At 34.9% G+C, this 18,600-nt stretch overlaps 1 protein-coding gene across 6 annotated transcripts in view; it reads left to right on the forward strand.

Moving 5' to 3' along the window:
- Positions 1-18,600, forward strand: part of rcan3 (regulator of calcineurin 3) — a 43,497-nt gene that overhangs the window by 19,703 nt on the left and 5,194 nt on the right. For 3 of the 6 annotated variants that reach the window (XM_048191932.1, XM_048191935.1, XM_048191934.1), the window contains 2 exons: positions 14,242-14,415; positions 15,960-16,131. In XM_048191932.1, coding sequence (XP_048047889.1) covers positions 14,242-14,415; positions 15,960-16,131 — 346 coding nt within the window. Of the gene's footprint in view, positions 1-3,275; positions 3,395-14,241; positions 14,416-15,959; positions 16,132-18,600 lie in introns of those variants that run through there. The other 3 variants (XM_048191936.1, XM_048191937.1, XM_048191938.1) reach the window with 2 other exon arrangements.

Consider the following 18,600-nt stretch of genomic DNA (forward strand, 5'->3'; position numbering starts at 1 on the left):
AGCTGATCTCGATGTGATGTATGATGGTCAGTGAACTGGGTATGGTCCCAAGCAGAAGTGACAATAGAAATTAAGAGTTCTGGAGTGACAGTTCTACTCCATGTGCCCTTGAGCAAAGCGTTTAACCCCAGTGGCTCTCATGAGAGAGTTTTCTTGCAATTAGCATGCTGTAAATCCCAAATAACAGGTAACAAAGGTCAGTCTTTCAGCTGATGAGCCTTTTCATCTTTGAATTAAAAAGTTATTTTAGCTGGAATAATTGGTCCAGTCACAAGCAGCAGATGATATCTGTCTGATATCTAGAGAGCAGGCCGAGGGCTAATAAATGTGTCACACATGAAGCTCATTTTTTTGCCCCATCTATCAATTTATTTAGAAGAAACATAATTCAGACATACAGCGCCTCGAATACACCTCTTCTGTAATGAGCATGTTGTTTATTTCTGAATTTAAATTCATTTTGATATTTTTTAAGGGGGGAGTAAAAAATATTGGGGTGATACATCTGTCCTGATTTTATAAAGAAAAAAAGGCTCTTTAAGGTTGTGTTCTCACTTGTAGTTTCTCTAGGTTCTCCAGACTCTGGACCAAAAAAGAAAATGATAGCTGTGGTTTGCTCTGAACCCAAAGATACCAAAAAAAAAAAAAATTGAATAATTCAAAATATTTTGAGACAGAACTTATGAACTGTGTAGTGGGCTAAATGTGCTTGTTGTAGCCTTGTGCATACATATGATTGTATTTTTACTAGCTGAGAACCAGCTGAAGAGCTAATAAAATGTGTAAAGGAGTCAAAACAGCACCAGGAATTCTTCTGTCACACAAAAATGATTTGTGCAAGATCTTCTGCAAGGAGACAGCATTTCTGATACCTATACCAAACTGCAAGGTAGCTTCTATGATGAGAAAAGCCAGGTTTGCTTGAGCATTCTGTCCTTTTTAGGGTTGCATCTTATAATATCATGTTCTGATTTTGGTTCGTTTAGATGTCTTTGGTCCGTGTTGCATTCCTATTTCAGTCGAACTGCACCAGAGTTTGTTTGGCGGTCTGCTTGGTGCACATCAGGGTTCGGATGGCAGCGTTCTCACTTATTCAGATGAACTGCACTACACTGTAAAAATTATTTTCACGATTTTTTTATCACAAAATTTTTTCTTTTGTCAAATCAACTTAGATAATTAACGGGATTCAGATAACATAATATTTTGAGTTTCTGTTGATTAAACCAATCGCCTTCATTGCATTAACTTAAATTTTTAATTTCAATGAACACAAAATTTTAAGGCAACCAGGTAACATACTTTTTTAAGTTCAACAACAATTATTTTTTACAGTGTAAAGGCCGGGACAAATATTGCGCGCGATTATCGCTGACGTTTAACGCCTTGTGACTAAACAAAGGGCGCCAATGTGAGTGTGCACACTGACGCGAAAAACGCCAGGCGTAAAAGCATCATTTGTGACTTATTTGCAGTACCATTTCTGACAACAATCTCTCATATGTCATATGTATGCCATATATGCCATTTTATATCTGCATTTTTATCATCTTTAACTTTATTAATATCTTAAATACACTCTAAAAAATAAAACATTGGTTCAACAAAAAAAAAAAATGTTAAAGTTTTCCACTAGAATTTTTAACTTAAGCCAATTGGGAGAATTACATTAATTCAAAGCAATATTTTGAGTTGATCCAACATAATGTTTTAAATAGGGTGAAGACGTTTTTTTGCCACAATAAAAGCACATTTCTAAGTAACATGAACTTAATAATTGTCAACATGAATGCAACTATTTAAGTTGATCCAACATATTGTTTTAAGTAAGGTGAAGAAGCTTTTTGAACACAATAAAACTGCATTTCTAAGTAACATGATCTTACCAAGCACCGCTTGTCACCATGATGGTAACTCTCCAAAAACCCACATTAACACATTAAGTCTTCTAAATTAGCATAACAAAACCCTAATTACTGCTAAATCTCCCTTACTATTAATCTTGTGCAAAAAAACATTATATAACACTTAATTTTAGCATTTACTCTCTCTTTCAAGTGCCATGGGCAAAGCATGATGGGAAATATAAATCCCAGCCCAGTAAAAAAAGTGGTCATACAACTCAAAACAATGAAACACATTTACACGTCATCAGAATGTATTTTACATTAACAGAACTTAAAATTAAATACATTTTTGATTAACTGAAAATGTTAAACTATGACAAGTCATGATAGTATATCGAATCAATAGGCATAATTTGTGTGTCATCCAAGCTCAATAAAATAACAATTACAAGTAAAAAGTCTAACAGTATTTCAGAACTTGATTTTTTATTTCACAACAATATATATATTTAAGTAATGACTAAAGGTCCCCTGAATTAGTTTTTAGAGTGTATGTTTGTTTGCACTACCGTTAAGCACAAGCGCCATATACTGTCAGGGAGTGAATTTGCACGTTCACTCTGCGCATCGCCAGTGAAAAGCACTTGGGTGTGAACACAAAAAGGTCTCGAAAAACGCTGGCGATTAACGCGTGCGATATTTGTCCCGGTGTGTGAAGGCCTTAACCATGCAATCACACCAGAGTTCATTGTAATCTAATCAAACCTGCCAAGTGTGAACACACCCTAAAAACTGAAATTAAAAAAGTTGAATTTAAGTGAAAATTTTTTTAAGTGAAAAAATTTGTTAAAATATTATTAATATTTGAAAAACCTTTGTCCATCAAATGACCAACATGGAGGGGAAAAGCATAAAACAATGTAAATAAGTGTGTATCAAGGTCAAAAATGTTTTTTTTTTTTTTTTTTTATATATCAAATACTTTGACCTTTAGTATTTATGAATGAATATTTTTTTAAATTTGTATAATCATGATCACAGTGCATACACATAAATGTATTTATTTAAGGGGAATAAAAAGGTCACAATATTTACTCACAATTCACTTTAAAACGAGTTCAAACTAAAATCATTTGCTAGTATTCTCAAATTAGTAATAAAATGATTATAACAGACCCATCAAGTATCTCAGTCTAGAGTAGATGTTACAACAAACAGCCTGTTAGCTAACAGAGTGACAGGTAAAACTGAAGGTAGCATAGGACTGAAGCATTCCTGGATCAGGTTCTACTCAGGTGGGTAATAGGATCTGAGGTTTGGCAGTTGAAGAGGCTAAAGCCTGCAGCCTGAGATAGCCCTAGCTGCAACAGCCATGCTAGAAGTGTATGTCTCTCTCTCACTCTTTCTCTCTCTCTTCACTCATCTTAGATGGACTGATAGATGGATGAAACAGCAAGATGGATGGAGGAGAAAGGTTAGCTACATCTGTAACCCAAGAGCATAGGCAGAGCTCAGATGTCACTCTGAAAGGTTAAAGGCATTCGTAGGTAATGATGACGTTAGACAAAAGGCTGCTGGCCACCCACTTGTGTCCGTTTTCCTGTGGCTCGGGTTACCAGCCGACACAGCCTGCACATTCTAGTCCTCTTAGCACTTCAAACAACCTTCCTGGATTCTCAGTCCCTTTGTGGATATAAACATCCACTGATGTGACAACTGCAGTGAATTATATAACTTGTGGTCAGAGAATTAAAGACTTATTCAGTAAGGTGGCACATATCTGAAACTTGTACCGGGATCATAAATGTAATATGTATAATATAATACATTTGTTATGAAACATTGATTAAAATTAGATAAAATTTTTACAAAACGAAATTCACTTCAAAGAAAGGCTTTCTTCGAAACAAAACTTAATGAAGTGGTCAAAATCATGTCTGACCCACTCCATGCCTCCCGATATATTGCGCATCTTATGATGCATCTTACTCATGCTGTTCACTTTTCATAATTAAGTAAATTAATTTACAACATAACATAGGTCTATTTAAACATAAATATGAAACTACATTTTCTTTAATGGCTATACCAACATGTATTGTACAGTACAGAGAAATTTCATAAGCAAAAGCGGATCATGAGTCACGAGTCAGATCAAGAATAATTTATTCTTAGACTTATATTTAATATTGGGGGCATTCAAGTTATTTGACATATTTAATTTTTTTTTTACGTAACGCAATAGTTACTTTCCCTGGTAATTAGTTACTTTTCTAATGATGTAACTCAGTTACTAACTCCGTTACTATTTGTGAAAAGTAACTAGTAACTATAACTAATTACTTTTTTAAAGTAACGTGCCCAACACTGGATATCACACAAACAAAGTGCAAACTTTGCGTGAGAGTTATGCGGGTGAAGAAGTCTTGAACTCCAGTCAATTATTCACTACAGAAACTGAAAGTAACAACTGACTGAGCTTTTGGCATCCGGCATCTCTTAGAGACAATGAGAGATTAATTTATTTTCTTAGTATTTCTCTTGTGGCCCATAGTGAGAAAAAAAATAGTATTTTTTTGTGACTCGAGAAGTATTTTGTGTTAAACAAGTTGAGTGAGGCCGGGTTCCCACCACCTGTGTTAATTTCGTTGACGAATAATTTTCGTCATAATTTTCGTCAGCGACATTTTTTCACGGACGAAAACGAGACGATGACTAAATAAAAATGCGTCAACGAATAAAAACGAGCCGAAAATGAAAAAGAGGGACGATTTGGGAAGATATCCAGTCAGGACTGCTGTCCTGTGTGGAAGATGCGCACAATTGAAGTGTAACGTGCTGATCTAACCGCGGGAAAAAGCGGCGCTACAGTCTCGCGCAGCAGCACTTCAGACTGCTTCGCAATTAATGAATAGTGCATATTTATGCCATGCGATTACTTATAAGCTAATATTGATGAATTACGACAATGTTTACTACACAATGTTTATATGGTAGAATGTTTTAGACTGTTGTAAGAATGCATATTTTATCACCCTCATGAGCAGCCTGCTACAGTGCAGACTGCAGACATTTCAGAATAAGAGTCACGGTGTATTTCGGGATGGTTTATAATTATTATTTTTTTCCTGGTCATTATTGTTATTTTGTTTAAACAATGAACTGTATTTAATTTAATTTCTATTTAATTCATAGTAAACTACTGTATCTTCTGTCACAGGAAGGAAAGACTAAGAACATTATTTGACACATTATTCAATATATTTTAGAAGTATAGGTAAGGGTTATTATAGTTAACTAATCCTAAAACCAAAGAAATCTTCATTACTTTAAATAAACATTAACTGAAATAAAAAATAAATATAAAAAATGTAAACTTATTTTATTTCATAGTTTCTAAGCTTTAGCTTAACCTGAGGTATTAAAATAAACATAAATAAAAACTTATAGACATTTAAAAGCAAAAACTAAAAGACAAACACAGAAAATGACTAAAAATTAACTAAAATTACAATGAAAGCAGAAAAACTAAAAATCAAATCTAATATAATTTTTTAAACGAAAACTATAATAGTACCTCAATGATAAGTGTGTCAATCCCTGAAAGGTCAAGGTCAAGGTCAAGGTAGCATTTATTGTCTCCCTTAGGAGAAATTTGTTTTAGATTAGGGAAACTGCTGCCACATCAAGACATAACACATATAACATACAACATATAAAATGAAATAAAAATAAAACACATTTCAATTCCAAAAACCTACTAGAAGAAAAGTACTGAATTTTGCTCTTTCGTGTCTTTTTGCACTTTAACGGTCAAAAACCGTCCGCTTTGGAGAGCAAAGTACAGTTGGGTGAACATAAACAGTTTGGGGAATATCAGAAGTATATCAGTGTATAGGATCTGTGTATTGTTAGAGAAATGCTTAATGCATTACAATTTAACTAAATTAGATTTTAGTTGACTAAATCCCCCCCCCCAATATCGCCCCTATATATATATATATATATATATATATATATATATATATATATATATATATATATATATATATAATGGTACCATTATGACTTAGTACCATACCAGAGCTGTTGCTTTGTTTTTTTTTAAAAATAATGTAAGTTAGTTTAGTAGTAATCAAGTAAACAAGCACACACAAAAAAAAATCAGTAGGCGTAATAAAAACAAGTAAGCTTATATATCTGTTCAGTCTCTTCCGTATCTCATAAATTCCCATAACAGCATGGAATTCTGGGATGAATATCACCGCCTATCTCTGAGCTCTGGAAAATCCCCCGGGGCTTTTTCACCAGGCCTGTCAATTGGATTTGTTCCCTACCATTGATTCTTGTATAAAAACCACAACAGACCTGAGTGATGGAACCAATTCCACCAGAGCTAATCAGTGTGACAGCATTTGTTGTTGTTTAACTCTGTGCTGATAAGAGTGAGGGAAAACACAGAGTCCTCTGCATTTACGGCACATGTGATGAATCGCTTCTGCCTCTTACAGAGATTTCCTTTCACAGAAGGTCAGGGATCAGCTTCTTTTGTTCAAAACTGTTTTGTGCCTCGCAAGTTGGCACCTCACGCACAGAACGGCTGCTTGGCTAAATGACTCCTGTGTGACATTATGATAACATTTAGATTTGGTTTTCAGGGTTGGTCCTCCTGTTTCCAAAATCCGTTTTGAACAAAGTGTTGATTTAAGGCAGCAAAGGTTCACTCATTATTCACTGACAGGCCAAACAATGAGAAAATGAATTATAGGGAAACCAGATGTGATATGGGCTTTATGGGGGCATGTAATAAAATGTGTGCGTTTGTCAAGTTTAGTGATTGTGTTTGTGTCTATATTTAAATTTAGTTGTGATACAGTATTTCTTTGAATCCTGCTCTAGCATGTATTACCCAAGGGCTCGTTGTGTAACATCAGCAGGGTAATTAAAAACATCTCCCACTCGTTTAACGGATTAAACTTCTTAATTATTTATGGTTCTATTCTCAACCCAAAATGATGCCAGTGTCCCAGTGCACCATATGCCCCAGATTCTGGGACATACTCAGTTTTTAATGGCTTTCGGGTAACGAGTGCATGTGTGGAGCTTGTCCTTAAGTCACTTTCTGAAGAGGCAGTAGTTTGAGGACAAGAAGATAAGTACATTGAGAATGGCAGTGTACTAGGACTAGTGATCAAATATTCATGATATATTCAGAATAATTTTACATTGCTGATGTGAAGTCTCTTAAATTGTGTGGTATTTTCTATATAATGTATTAATCTGTTAAAATTCCATGTTGTTAAATATTGCTGTTTATCATGTACTGTTAAATTGGTGCATAGGCAAAGAGTATTTAAAAAAATATTAAATATAATTATTACTGTTCATTAGAGAAAAACAATGTGAATTTTTTTTTTTTTTCTTTTTTTTTTAAACTTTCATTACGTTTTGAATCCACTTCCACAGTGGCTGAAATAATGCTGCTTCTGATATGAAAAAAAAATCAGAGCAAATAAATGGTATATGAGATATAGATTGAATGGTGTCAAAGGGATAATATCTGAACTGCTGAAATGAGCCTCAGTAATTCCAGTCTTACTTCCGTAACATTCATATATAACAATGTAACAAATTTACATAATGCCAGCCTATGGTCTTCACTGGCTGCCTGCAAAAAATGTCTACTTTGACATGCCTACAAACACTGTAGTTGGTTCGTGTTGTGTACATGTCAAGAAGACACTGTTTTCTGTGTTGGAAAGGCAACTTCTCTTTGTATAAACTTCCAAAGGATGAGGATGTGAAGAGTCAGTGGTTAAAATTACCACAGTAACGATTGCTTCTGAAATCTCAGCGAGGTCAACACAGGCTTATCCATTAAAGATGGGACAGTACCCAGTTTATTTGGACAAACTTTCTACTCTGAAGCACAACCTGTAAGAATGATTAATTATTGATGTACCGAGTGCTCAAAATACGTCGTTTTGGGTTTTATATTTTGTACACCTAGTGCAGCTGTAGGTCTTCAGCTAACTGGCTAACTCACTTTATTACTGAAATAGTTTTGCTAATCAGCTGTGGCCCACTATTACATAAAATTGTGTCCATTAATGTATATTGTCTGTTGTTCTTATACTTAGAGTAATGATGAAGGATAGAGCAAGATTTGTTTTACAAACTTTGTTACATCAGTCATCGGATAACGTATTCACTGTTATTGATACAGTTAATGATACAGTTCCCACATGTGCACCTCAATAAATTAGAAAAATACACATCAGCTTGTTGATGGACATACACTTTTTAATGCTGATGTAGATGACTTACAGTTGCGACATCTCATTATGTACAGCAAACAGTAAAAACTTACCACTAAGAAATGTCCTGCTCAAGTCATCCTTGCGATGGAAGCTCGGGTTGAATATCTAGTTCTTGTTTCATCATCGGACTCGCGCTCGAATTGATATGGTAAAACTGACGCTATCATTACTGTCTTTACAGTGTGTTCAATCGCTGAGCTTTAGGAAGCCTCTGGAGCTGAAATTCAGCTATGGTAATGGCTGTTTTGTTTCAGACACACGCTGTAAGCAGTCAACCAATCACAACAGACTGGGCCATCTGACCAATCAGAGCAGGGTAGGTCTCAGAAAAGCGGAGTTTAGAGAGACTGAATGTTCAAACGAGTCATTTTCAGACTCTCAGAGAAATGAAGTGCAATGTATATAATAAGAAAATGAATGTTTTGTTTACCTTGGATGCATGTAAACCTGTTGTAGGAAAATAGCATAATAGGGCATAGAAAAACAGATGTGTTACAGTAGTCTTAAGATAGTACTACTCTTACTATCTTAAGACTACAGTAAACAAAAACTAAATGGATTTGAGTCAGATGCACCAAACAAATTGAACATTTGCCATGATTCTCCTCAATCTGATTCTTACCGACTCTCTCAAATGATTCTTAGTCTAATTCTCTGTGAGGTTGTCTGGCACTTCTTTGTATTTCTAAGAGGCTTTTAGAGGATCTTTTATTTAGAGTGTCACCTCTCTAAATCTCTCTATGTGAATCTTTCTATGACTCTTTGTCTGACTCTTTTTGTTTGGGAATTTCTTTCTGAGTCTGTTTAAATCTCATACATTCCATCTCTATCAAATGCTTTTTACGGAGTTCACACATGGGCAGTTCTGGAGGATTTTAATGCTTGACCTCACTAGCAGACATGTTTTCCACACAGGAACAGTACTATCTCTTAAAACTTTCCACAGAATCCATCAAAAATGACTAGAGGTTACTGTGAATTAATCGAAAGTTTTTGTTTTCTTTTTACTGGCTACATTAAAAAAGCTAAAAAAGCTTTTTTTTTATCATGAGTTAAAATTTCTAATGATTTACCTTTTTAGTATGCAACTCTCACGTTTTCTGACCACACTGTCTGGGTGTGAATGTCTAGTAAATTTTTTATTTTATTTTTTTCTGACTAAAGTTTTTCATCAGTATTGGTAAATCAGGGAACCTAAAAACTCATTTTAGGTTCATTATAGTTGCATTAATATTAATATTAACCATATAAACAACAAATTAATTTGCAAGAAAACTAGTACACTAATCTTTAAAACTGCATTTGTTTTTACTACAAAAAGACTATTAGATTTTTAAAATGCTTTATTTATTTTTATTTTTTTTAATTTTTTTTTTATTACTGATGCACCTATTTTAATTTTTCATGACCAATTCCAATATTTTTTAGAAGCAAATTGGTCGATTCTGATACTGGTTGCAATTTTTGTTTTTGTTTTTTTTAAGCACATTTTTTGTTTATTTGTTTAAAAAATATGTGTAGCTCTTTGATATTAGAGGTAAAAACTGCATTTTTATCACAATCCCAACAAAGATGTTATGCACATGTTCATTAGCAATTGTTTTTAAATTATTGTATAATATCAAGATTAACAGCAAAAGCAGCATGGTCTGACTTTAACTTTGTGAAATTATGCAACATAAGATACATGCACAAAACAAAATCTGCAGACGGACTGAATGAAAATGCAAATTAACTTTCTGACAGTAGGTGGCGCTTATGGAACAACAGTTTCCATGGTTACCGCTATACAAAGCAGAGCTGCATCAATAAATAGGCTACTGCTTTATACGGAGATAAGAGGAAAATCCATCAAAACTTTTCTGAAGCCAGTTCCCTTCAGAGATACATTCATATCAACCCCAATTCAATATTTATATTATTCTTCCTATTCACAAAAAGTGAGCTTGTGCATGGTACAGTATTTTCTCTGCTGGTGCGTCTGTTCTCTTTGTGTCCATATTCAGCGTCTGCCTGTGTTAACGTCCTGTTTACAGACTTCGTAAATATTTCCACACAAATGAAATTTGGGTAAATTATTACAAAGCAGTTTGTTTACAAGCCCGGAGTAAAGATTGACCAAAATAAAACTAAAAAAGATGATTTTGGATTTATGGCCAGTGGACTAGTCGTGCATCTCTATTTTTTTTATTATAGTTCAAATCTTCCCCCGAGCCAGATAGGACACATTTGTGGGCCGTATGTTTAACACCCCTGGGTAAATGTTTCTCTATGCCCTCCATCAAAGCTGACCACAGTGATCTCATGTGTCGCCACCTGTTTATGCTTTCCAGGCAGGTAAAAGGTGTGTAAATACATGTGATTGGCACAGGTGTGAAGTGAGCCAACACACACATACACACCTGTGCTGTTGCATAATGGAGTTACATGGGCCTTACATCACACCGGTGTCCTGAACACTTATCTTTGATGCTCCTTTGAAACTCCCTGTTTACTGCCCGTGGCATGTTGATATCAGGGTAAATTACAAGCTTTTGTTCACTGGATGCAATCTCGAAGTTTCGCTGTAGTGTCTGTCCATTAACCAGCAACACATTGTGAGAGAAAACCTCAGCTGTCTTCTTTAGATGAAGTTTCGTCTGCTCACCAAGGCTACATTTATTTAATTAAAAATACAGTAAAAACAGTAATATTGTGAAATATTATTACAATTTAAAATAACTGTTTTCTATTTGAATATATTTCACAAAGTAATTTATTCCTGTGATGCAAAGCTGAATTTTCAGCATCATTACTCCAGTCTTCAGTGTCACATGATCCTTCAGAAATCATTCTAATATGCTGATCTGCTGCTCAAGAAACATTTAATGTGTACAATTGTACAAAATATTTGTGTACAATATTTTTTTTCAGGATTATTTGATGAATAGAAAGTTCAAAAGAACAGTGTTTATCTGAAATCTAATCTTTTGTAACATTATAAATGTCTTTACTTGCTGAATAAAAGTATTTATTTCTTTAATTTCTTTTCAAAAAAATAAAAATAAAAATTCTTACTGACCCCAAACTTTTGAACGGTAGTGTATAATGCTACAGAAGCTTTGTATTTCAGATAAATGCTGTTCTTTTGAACTTTCTATTCATCAAGGAATCCTGAAAAAAAAGTACACAACTATTTTCAACATTGAAAATAATCATAAATGTTTACTGAGCAGCAAATCATCATATTAGAATGATTTCTGAAGGATCATGTGACACTGAAGACTGGAGTAACGATGCTGAAAATTCAGCTTTGCATCACAGGAATAAATTACTTTGTCAAATATATTTAAATAGTACACAGTTATTTTAAATTGTAATAATATTTCACAATATTACTGTTTTTTACTGTATTTTTAATTAAATAAATGTAGCCTTGGTGAGCAGACGAAACTTCTTTTAAAAACATTAAAAATCTTAGTGGTTCCAAACTTTTGGACTGTACTGTATATTATATATTTTCTTTTTCTTTTTTTTTTTATTACATTACATAAGGGATGCACAACATATCGATGCCATGCCAAATAAATCACATTTTAAAAAACAATGAATTGCTTAAAATTGAATTAACACTGTTAAATGTATATATATATATTTTTTGTAAATTGCTAAATGTATAGCCATTTTTCATACTGTAACTGTACATTATAATGTTGTGATTCCTAAATTCACTCGTAGTATTTAAAATGACTGATTTTAGCTTTTAGTGTTTTATTTTTAATTCATTTAGTCAAAATAGTATATAATTTTAATATCAGCCATAACATGGAAATAATTGTCTTCTTATCTGCATTTGCCAGAAGTTTAATATTGTGCACCCCTAGCATCATTACTTCATTTTATCAGTATAAATATTTTATTTTATTATTTATGCATTCACATTTTACAGTTCATTTATGGTTGTCATAGTATGTATCCCCACCTCCACGAATCTGATTTAAATGGCACTAAACTGAAACTTCACTTTGCACAGGTCAGCACATTAATCTTTTTTATGTTTCAATCTTCACGAACTGAAAGAAATTACAATACTGTCATCTTTTATTCACGCTCATGTCGTTCCAAACCTGAATAATGATTTCTTTCTGAGTTATAGTGACCAGGGGCTGTCAAAAATATAAAAAAGAACACCATAAAATTTGACTACTTAGCTTAACCAATAAAACATCCAAGATCATGAGCTGAGTTTTGCAACAGCTTGGCCATACCAGGTCTAACCGACTTGTAAATTCATGGTGTTTCAGCTGGCGTTTTCAGCAGGGTAAACATGCAGTTTATTTTACATGCCACACACGCTCTCCCTTACACACACAAAGAGCTTTCGTGTCATGAAGGCGGATGTCCACTCCTTCCACCCGGGTAGTGTGTAAGTCTACACCACTTGCAGGAAACGCTCGACACTGCGCATGAATTAGTGATTGACGCATCTCTTCTTGTTACACAGTGTCTGAGTTCAAAACAAACTCTCGCCATGTGTGGGGACAGAAACACTGATATGCAATGCAAACGCAAACATTTTGCATGTGGGAAGCAACAATTATTGTTATGCGAATCTTTCTATTCATAGAAAGAAAACGAAAGAGAGTAAAAATATAGAGCTGTAACTCAAACCATTTTGCTGCTGTTTATTATGAATGTGGTATCAATTTGAATATTGGATTTTGCAATTTGGTACAGGGGCTCCAGACAACAAATTCATATCAGAACGTATAACATTTATATGTTCAACAATAGGTAATTAGCTTAATCATGGGTCATTGGTGTAGAGCACATGTACGTTGTGTGGGGTAAATCTAGAGCTTGTTCTTGTAACTTTTTTTTTTAATCTTGTCAGCGTTCTCCCTTTACTTGCTCCATCAGCACATTAAAAGTCACACTTGATATTTTACACGCTCCCTTCTATTTGAAACTGTTCCATTCAGCAGTTCTGGGTCCTGTGCCATGCTTTTAGGACACCAGGAGAGCATGACACTAGTTTTATAATGACACAATTGCTAAAAACATCAGCAGAATCATGAAATTACACACTGCAGTATGTTTTCAATAGACATTAAGTTATTTAAAGGTGCCTTAGATTCAAAAATTTAATTTACCTCGGCATAGTTAATTAACAAGAGTTCAGTACATGGAAATGACATACAGTGAGTCTCAAACTCCATTGTTTCTTCCTTCTTATATAAATCTAATTTGTTTAAAAGACCTCCGAAGAACAGGCGAATCTCAACATAACACCGACTGTTACGTAACAGTCGGGGTGTACGCCCCCAATATTTGCATAATGCCAGCCCATGTTCCCAACATTATGAAAGGCATTAGACAAGGGCAGAACATCTGGATCTGTACAGAGCTGAATCAACAGACTAGGTAAGCAAGCAAGGACAATAGCAAAAAATGGCAGATGGAGCAATAATAACTGACATGATTCATGATATCATGATATTTTTAGTGATATTTGTAAATTGTAAAATGTGGTTAAAGTTACCATCGTTTCTTACTGTATTCGCGGAGACAAGAGACCCGTCGCTATTTTCATTTTTAAACACTTGCAGTCTGTATAATCCATAAACACACCTTCATTCTTTATAAATCTCTCCAACAGTGTAGCATTAGCCGTTAGCCACGGAGCATAGCCTCAAACTCATTCAGAATCAAATGTAAACATCAAAATAAACACTGTACTTATGCGATTAGACATGCTGCATGACGAACACTTTGTAAAGATCCATTTTGAGGGTTATATTAGCTGTGTGAACTTTTTTTATGTTGTTTAAGGCAAGCACGAGCTCTTGGGGCGCGGAGCACCAGATTTAAAGGGCCACACACCCTGAGTCGGCTCATTTCTAATTATGCCCCAAAATAGGCAGTTAAAAAAATTTATTAAAAAAAAATCTATGGGGTATTTTGAGCTGAAACTTCACAGACACATTCAGGGGACACCTTAGACTTATATTACATCTTTTAAAAAAAAGTTCTAGGGCATCTTTAATGCAAAATTCAAGCAGTTATGAATTGTTTTGTTTCTTAATTCTCCTCAGGAGCGGTTTGAGGCTCTGTTCAGGATCTATGATGAGCAGACGTCCTTCCAGATGTTCAAGAGTTTCAGAAGAGTTCGGATCAGCTTCACCACTCCAGAGGCTGCTGCACGCGCACGCATCGAACTCCACGAATCTGATTTCAATGGCATTAAACTAAAACTCTACTTCGCACAGGTCAGTGTGTTATTATTTGTTACGTTTCATTCTGCAGTATAGGGATTGTTCATCCAGAAATGAAAATTCTGTTATCATTTATTCACCGCCGTTCCAAACCCGTATGCTGGTATCCATAGTGGATCCATATGGTAGCCATAGAGAACAGCCATAAAATTAGTCCATACAACTTTTTTACATATTCAAAGCCTTCTGAAGCTATTTTTTCAAACTGACCAATACTCAAAAGTTTGGGGTCAGTAAGATTTTAATATTTTTAAAGTCTCTTGTTCTAAGGCTGCATTTATTTGATCCAAAATTGAGCAAAACAGTAATATTTTGAAATATTATTACAGTTTACATGAACTGTTTTTATTTTTTTAATAATATATATTAAAATATAATTTTTGTGAAGACAAAAACAAATCAAATAAAGAGAAAAAACAGATAAACATCCCATGTTCCTTCATCTAGGTTTAGTTTGTCACTGCAAAAGATTTAAAGGAGAGAGATCATAGCAAGTTTGTACCCACCACAGTAACATAAGGTGATTCATTTAACACATTGTCTTGGAAAATTATAGAAGACTAATAGAAAGCAACTTGAGCTAAGATCTCGGGACTGTCAGTGTAATATTAGCAGGAGACCAGAGGAGAGAACAGGAGAGTTTAGATTTTCATTTCTCCTCTCTCAAAGGTCTGTCAGCTGGGGATAGTTAAGGAACACACAGTTCTCAGCACACTAACTCACACACATTCGTGTGCGACTAATTATCATTGCCATTAATTATCTGAAATCAGACAGACACAGTTATATTTCTAGAATCATTATGTAGTAAATGTGCTCCACGTGTTTTACTTTGAACACATAAAGAATGGACACACTCCTCACAATGGTGCTGTGCATTTTGTGCTGCTGTGTGGGAGTGCGGATTTGATCTAGGACATTGTGTGTCTTTGAACAGTAATAGAATAGCCTGTTTCCTTCAGAAAGATGTAACTATGGGGAGAGTATTCCTTCAAATCAATGCGATCTGGGCCTGATCTGTGCTATATTTGGTTTAAAAGGAGCGCACGAGTAGTTTATTCTTATTGTTTAGTCTTGTTTTATGCTTTTTCAGCTCACAAATATGATCTAAGAACGTTTTGTTAATGTTCCTGTTAAGTTATGAAAATGCTATTTCTGAAAGTTCTCTGAACGTTCAAAATGTTCTGTTTTTTAAAAATGTTTTTCTTGGTTATATGAACGTTAAGGGAACACTCCATTTGATCATTCAGAAACATTACGGGAACGTTACTTTTGAATGTTTTCTGAACATTCTGAAACAAGTACTAACATTTAAAAAACGTTAGACAAACTAAAACATTTCAGAAAAAAAGTTCCTTGAACGATGTATACATAATGTTTTTGTGCTAAATTTGTGAGAACATTATTAAAGACCAGATAACTTTGAACGAACATTCTATTAATGTTTCTTCATAACTTGAGAGAACCTTGTTAGCACGTTCTAATAATGTTCCATGTTAGCTGGGTTACCACCCCCTCTTTTTTCTGTCTGACCACAGGTGCAGAATTCAGGGGATGATGTGGACAAGACATACCTTGCCCCGCCTCAACCTGTCAAGCAGTTCCTCATCTCTCCACCTTCATCCCCACCTGTGGGATGGAGTCAGAGTGAAGATGCCACACCTGTGATCAACTACGACCTGCTGTGTGCTGTGGCCAAACTGGGACCAGGTACAAACAACACACACACACACACACACAATCATGCACGCATATGCCACATACTCCTACACATACAAACAAGATGTGTCTAGTGTGTGCAAACATCTGGACCAAATGTCTGTGCCCTCACTAACTAAAACATCTAGAGTAACAATGCATCCTTCATATCTCTGAAAAGTCTTTAGTTTTATCATATTTATAAAAGATAGATACGCTAAACCGAGTCTTTCCGAAAAAAGCCGAGCTCCTGGAGGCGTGCCTGCCGTCAGTGCCGTGGACGGAGCTTAAGAACTTAAGAGTCACCAGCACGCCCAGCTTTTGCGTAGAGATCATCTGCGAGCTGCGAAATCATTAAAAATAAAAAGGGAACAAAAACATTCATGTTTACATTTTATGCACTTGCATGCCGATTGCCAACAAAACACAGACATCTGATGCAGCTTTACTCACCACCCGCGATCTGCAACTCCAGCGCCGAACTGTCTGGGACTTGTTTACAAAGCATTCATCACCGGGAACAAACAAACATACGTGCACAACTCCGTTGCTGCTCCGGAAAAACAAACTTCATCCACTGTTCCCTTAACACTGGGTTCTTTGGGAAGCTGAAAAAGGTAATCTTTCCCTCAGAACCAAAAACACACTCCTTTGTTTACAGGAGCTGCGTCTCATTTCGGAGGCTGCGTCCTCCGGAGGTCGCATTTGAAGGCTGAATACTTCATCAAGGATGTCATATTTGATGTCATATTTCTTGATGACACAAGAAAAGTAACCGTATTAAAGTTGACTGATATTCATTGTGAGGTGTAAAATACTGTAATTTCTTTCTTACGTTGCAATCTAACACTTATTTTTCTTAAATGAGACTGCCTCGATGATGTATGCAGCCTTCAAAGGGTGCAGGCCCTGAATTGGGACACAGCCATTGTTGAAAAATCTCTCAGCTTCCGTATCCCGAACGAAAAGCGTTGATGGACATGCTCTAACTCTGGGTGATGTGTATGCGCACGCTTATCAGGGAGAAGTGCCTATACAAGAAATTCCTCTCTCTTTTGACGTCATACAGGACATACTCGAAAAAAACTCTCCAAAACCGGAAGTAGTTTTGGCACAGAAATACTCCGTCAGTGTAAATAAGTCAGAATGCATGAAATAGCATTACACCCCCCCTTTTTAATATATCGATAGTAATTTTTTAAAAAATATATTGTAGAATTTATATCCAAATGTTGTCAATTTCTTCTATAGTTTTTTTTTTTTTTCTTTTTTTTTTGGGGGGGGGGGGTCAAAAAAAACTCTTTTTTTTTTTTTTTTTTTTGCCTCTGAGTGTATAAACCATAAAAGTACATTTCTGTCAGGCACTGCAGAGGCACAATGAATCCAGGACATGTAGACATGCAAAGGTTAACTGAGAAGCTAAAGTACCATTCAAAAGTTTGGGGTTGGTAAATATTTGTTAATGTTTTTGAAGTAAGTCTCTTATGCTAACCAAGGCTGTATTTAAACAGTAATATAGTGAAATATTATTACAATTTAAAAGAACTGTTTTCTATTTTAATATATATAAAATGTTATAAGTAGTAATATATAAAATGTAATAGCCTATATATTAAATGCATTTATTTGAAATAAAAAAATTGTAACAATTTATTCAATTTGTTCAAATTGAACAATTTGCTCAATTTAATGCTGAATAAAAGTATTAAGCACTTCTGAATGATATTGTAGGTAAGCATTGGTTGTATGTAATGTTTATTAATGTTTTCATTCAAGTTATGTATACAGTGTTATTGAGAAAATAAAGCACTTTATATAAGGGGTTTCCTGAGCTGGAAAAGGTTGACAACCCCTGATCAAATGCAATAGCAGCTAGATAAAGTTTGTCAAGAACTTTGAAAAAACCCTGACCAAAAAGTTTAAGGTAGTTGTAAAAATTAAAATCTAAGGCTAAAAAATACATTAAAAGCATGCTGTATTGTGAGAGATCATTTTGGTTATCACTGGTGTTAATGTGCGGTTGGTGAACAGCTAATGTGTTTAAAGAAAAACTGAACTTGAACAGGACAAATGTGGCAACACTGAATAGAAATGGACTGTTAAACAGTTTGAGATGTTCCCCTCCTCATGATCAGCATCATGTGTGCTGTGTCTGCGCCCCCTGCTGGTGCATATCATGACACACACTGACTCCCTGCCATGGCAAACCTCCTATAACCTCTTATGGGTCAGGCTCGTTACTATAGCAACCCTTATTCTGTTTCTCAGTGTTTGTGTGCTTAGTGTGTCCTCAGTGGTGCTTCTATTACTTAATCTTGGGGATGTAAAATATATCTGTATACTAAGGGTTCTAATCTTTTAATGGCTTTCAAATCTAACATCTTTTATTGGTGAAATAATAAAATAATGTTAATAATGATAATGTTGATGATATGGCAAAATACTGGACTGTTCCACTCTTCAAAACTCATATTTGAGTTG

The sequence above is a fragment of the Megalobrama amblycephala genome, linkage group LG5 (assembly GCF_018812025.1).
Source record: "Megalobrama amblycephala isolate DHTTF-2021 linkage group LG5, ASM1881202v1, whole genome shotgun sequence".
Classification (NCBI taxonomy): Eukaryota; Metazoa; Chordata; class Actinopteri; order Cypriniformes; family Xenocyprididae; genus Megalobrama; species Megalobrama amblycephala.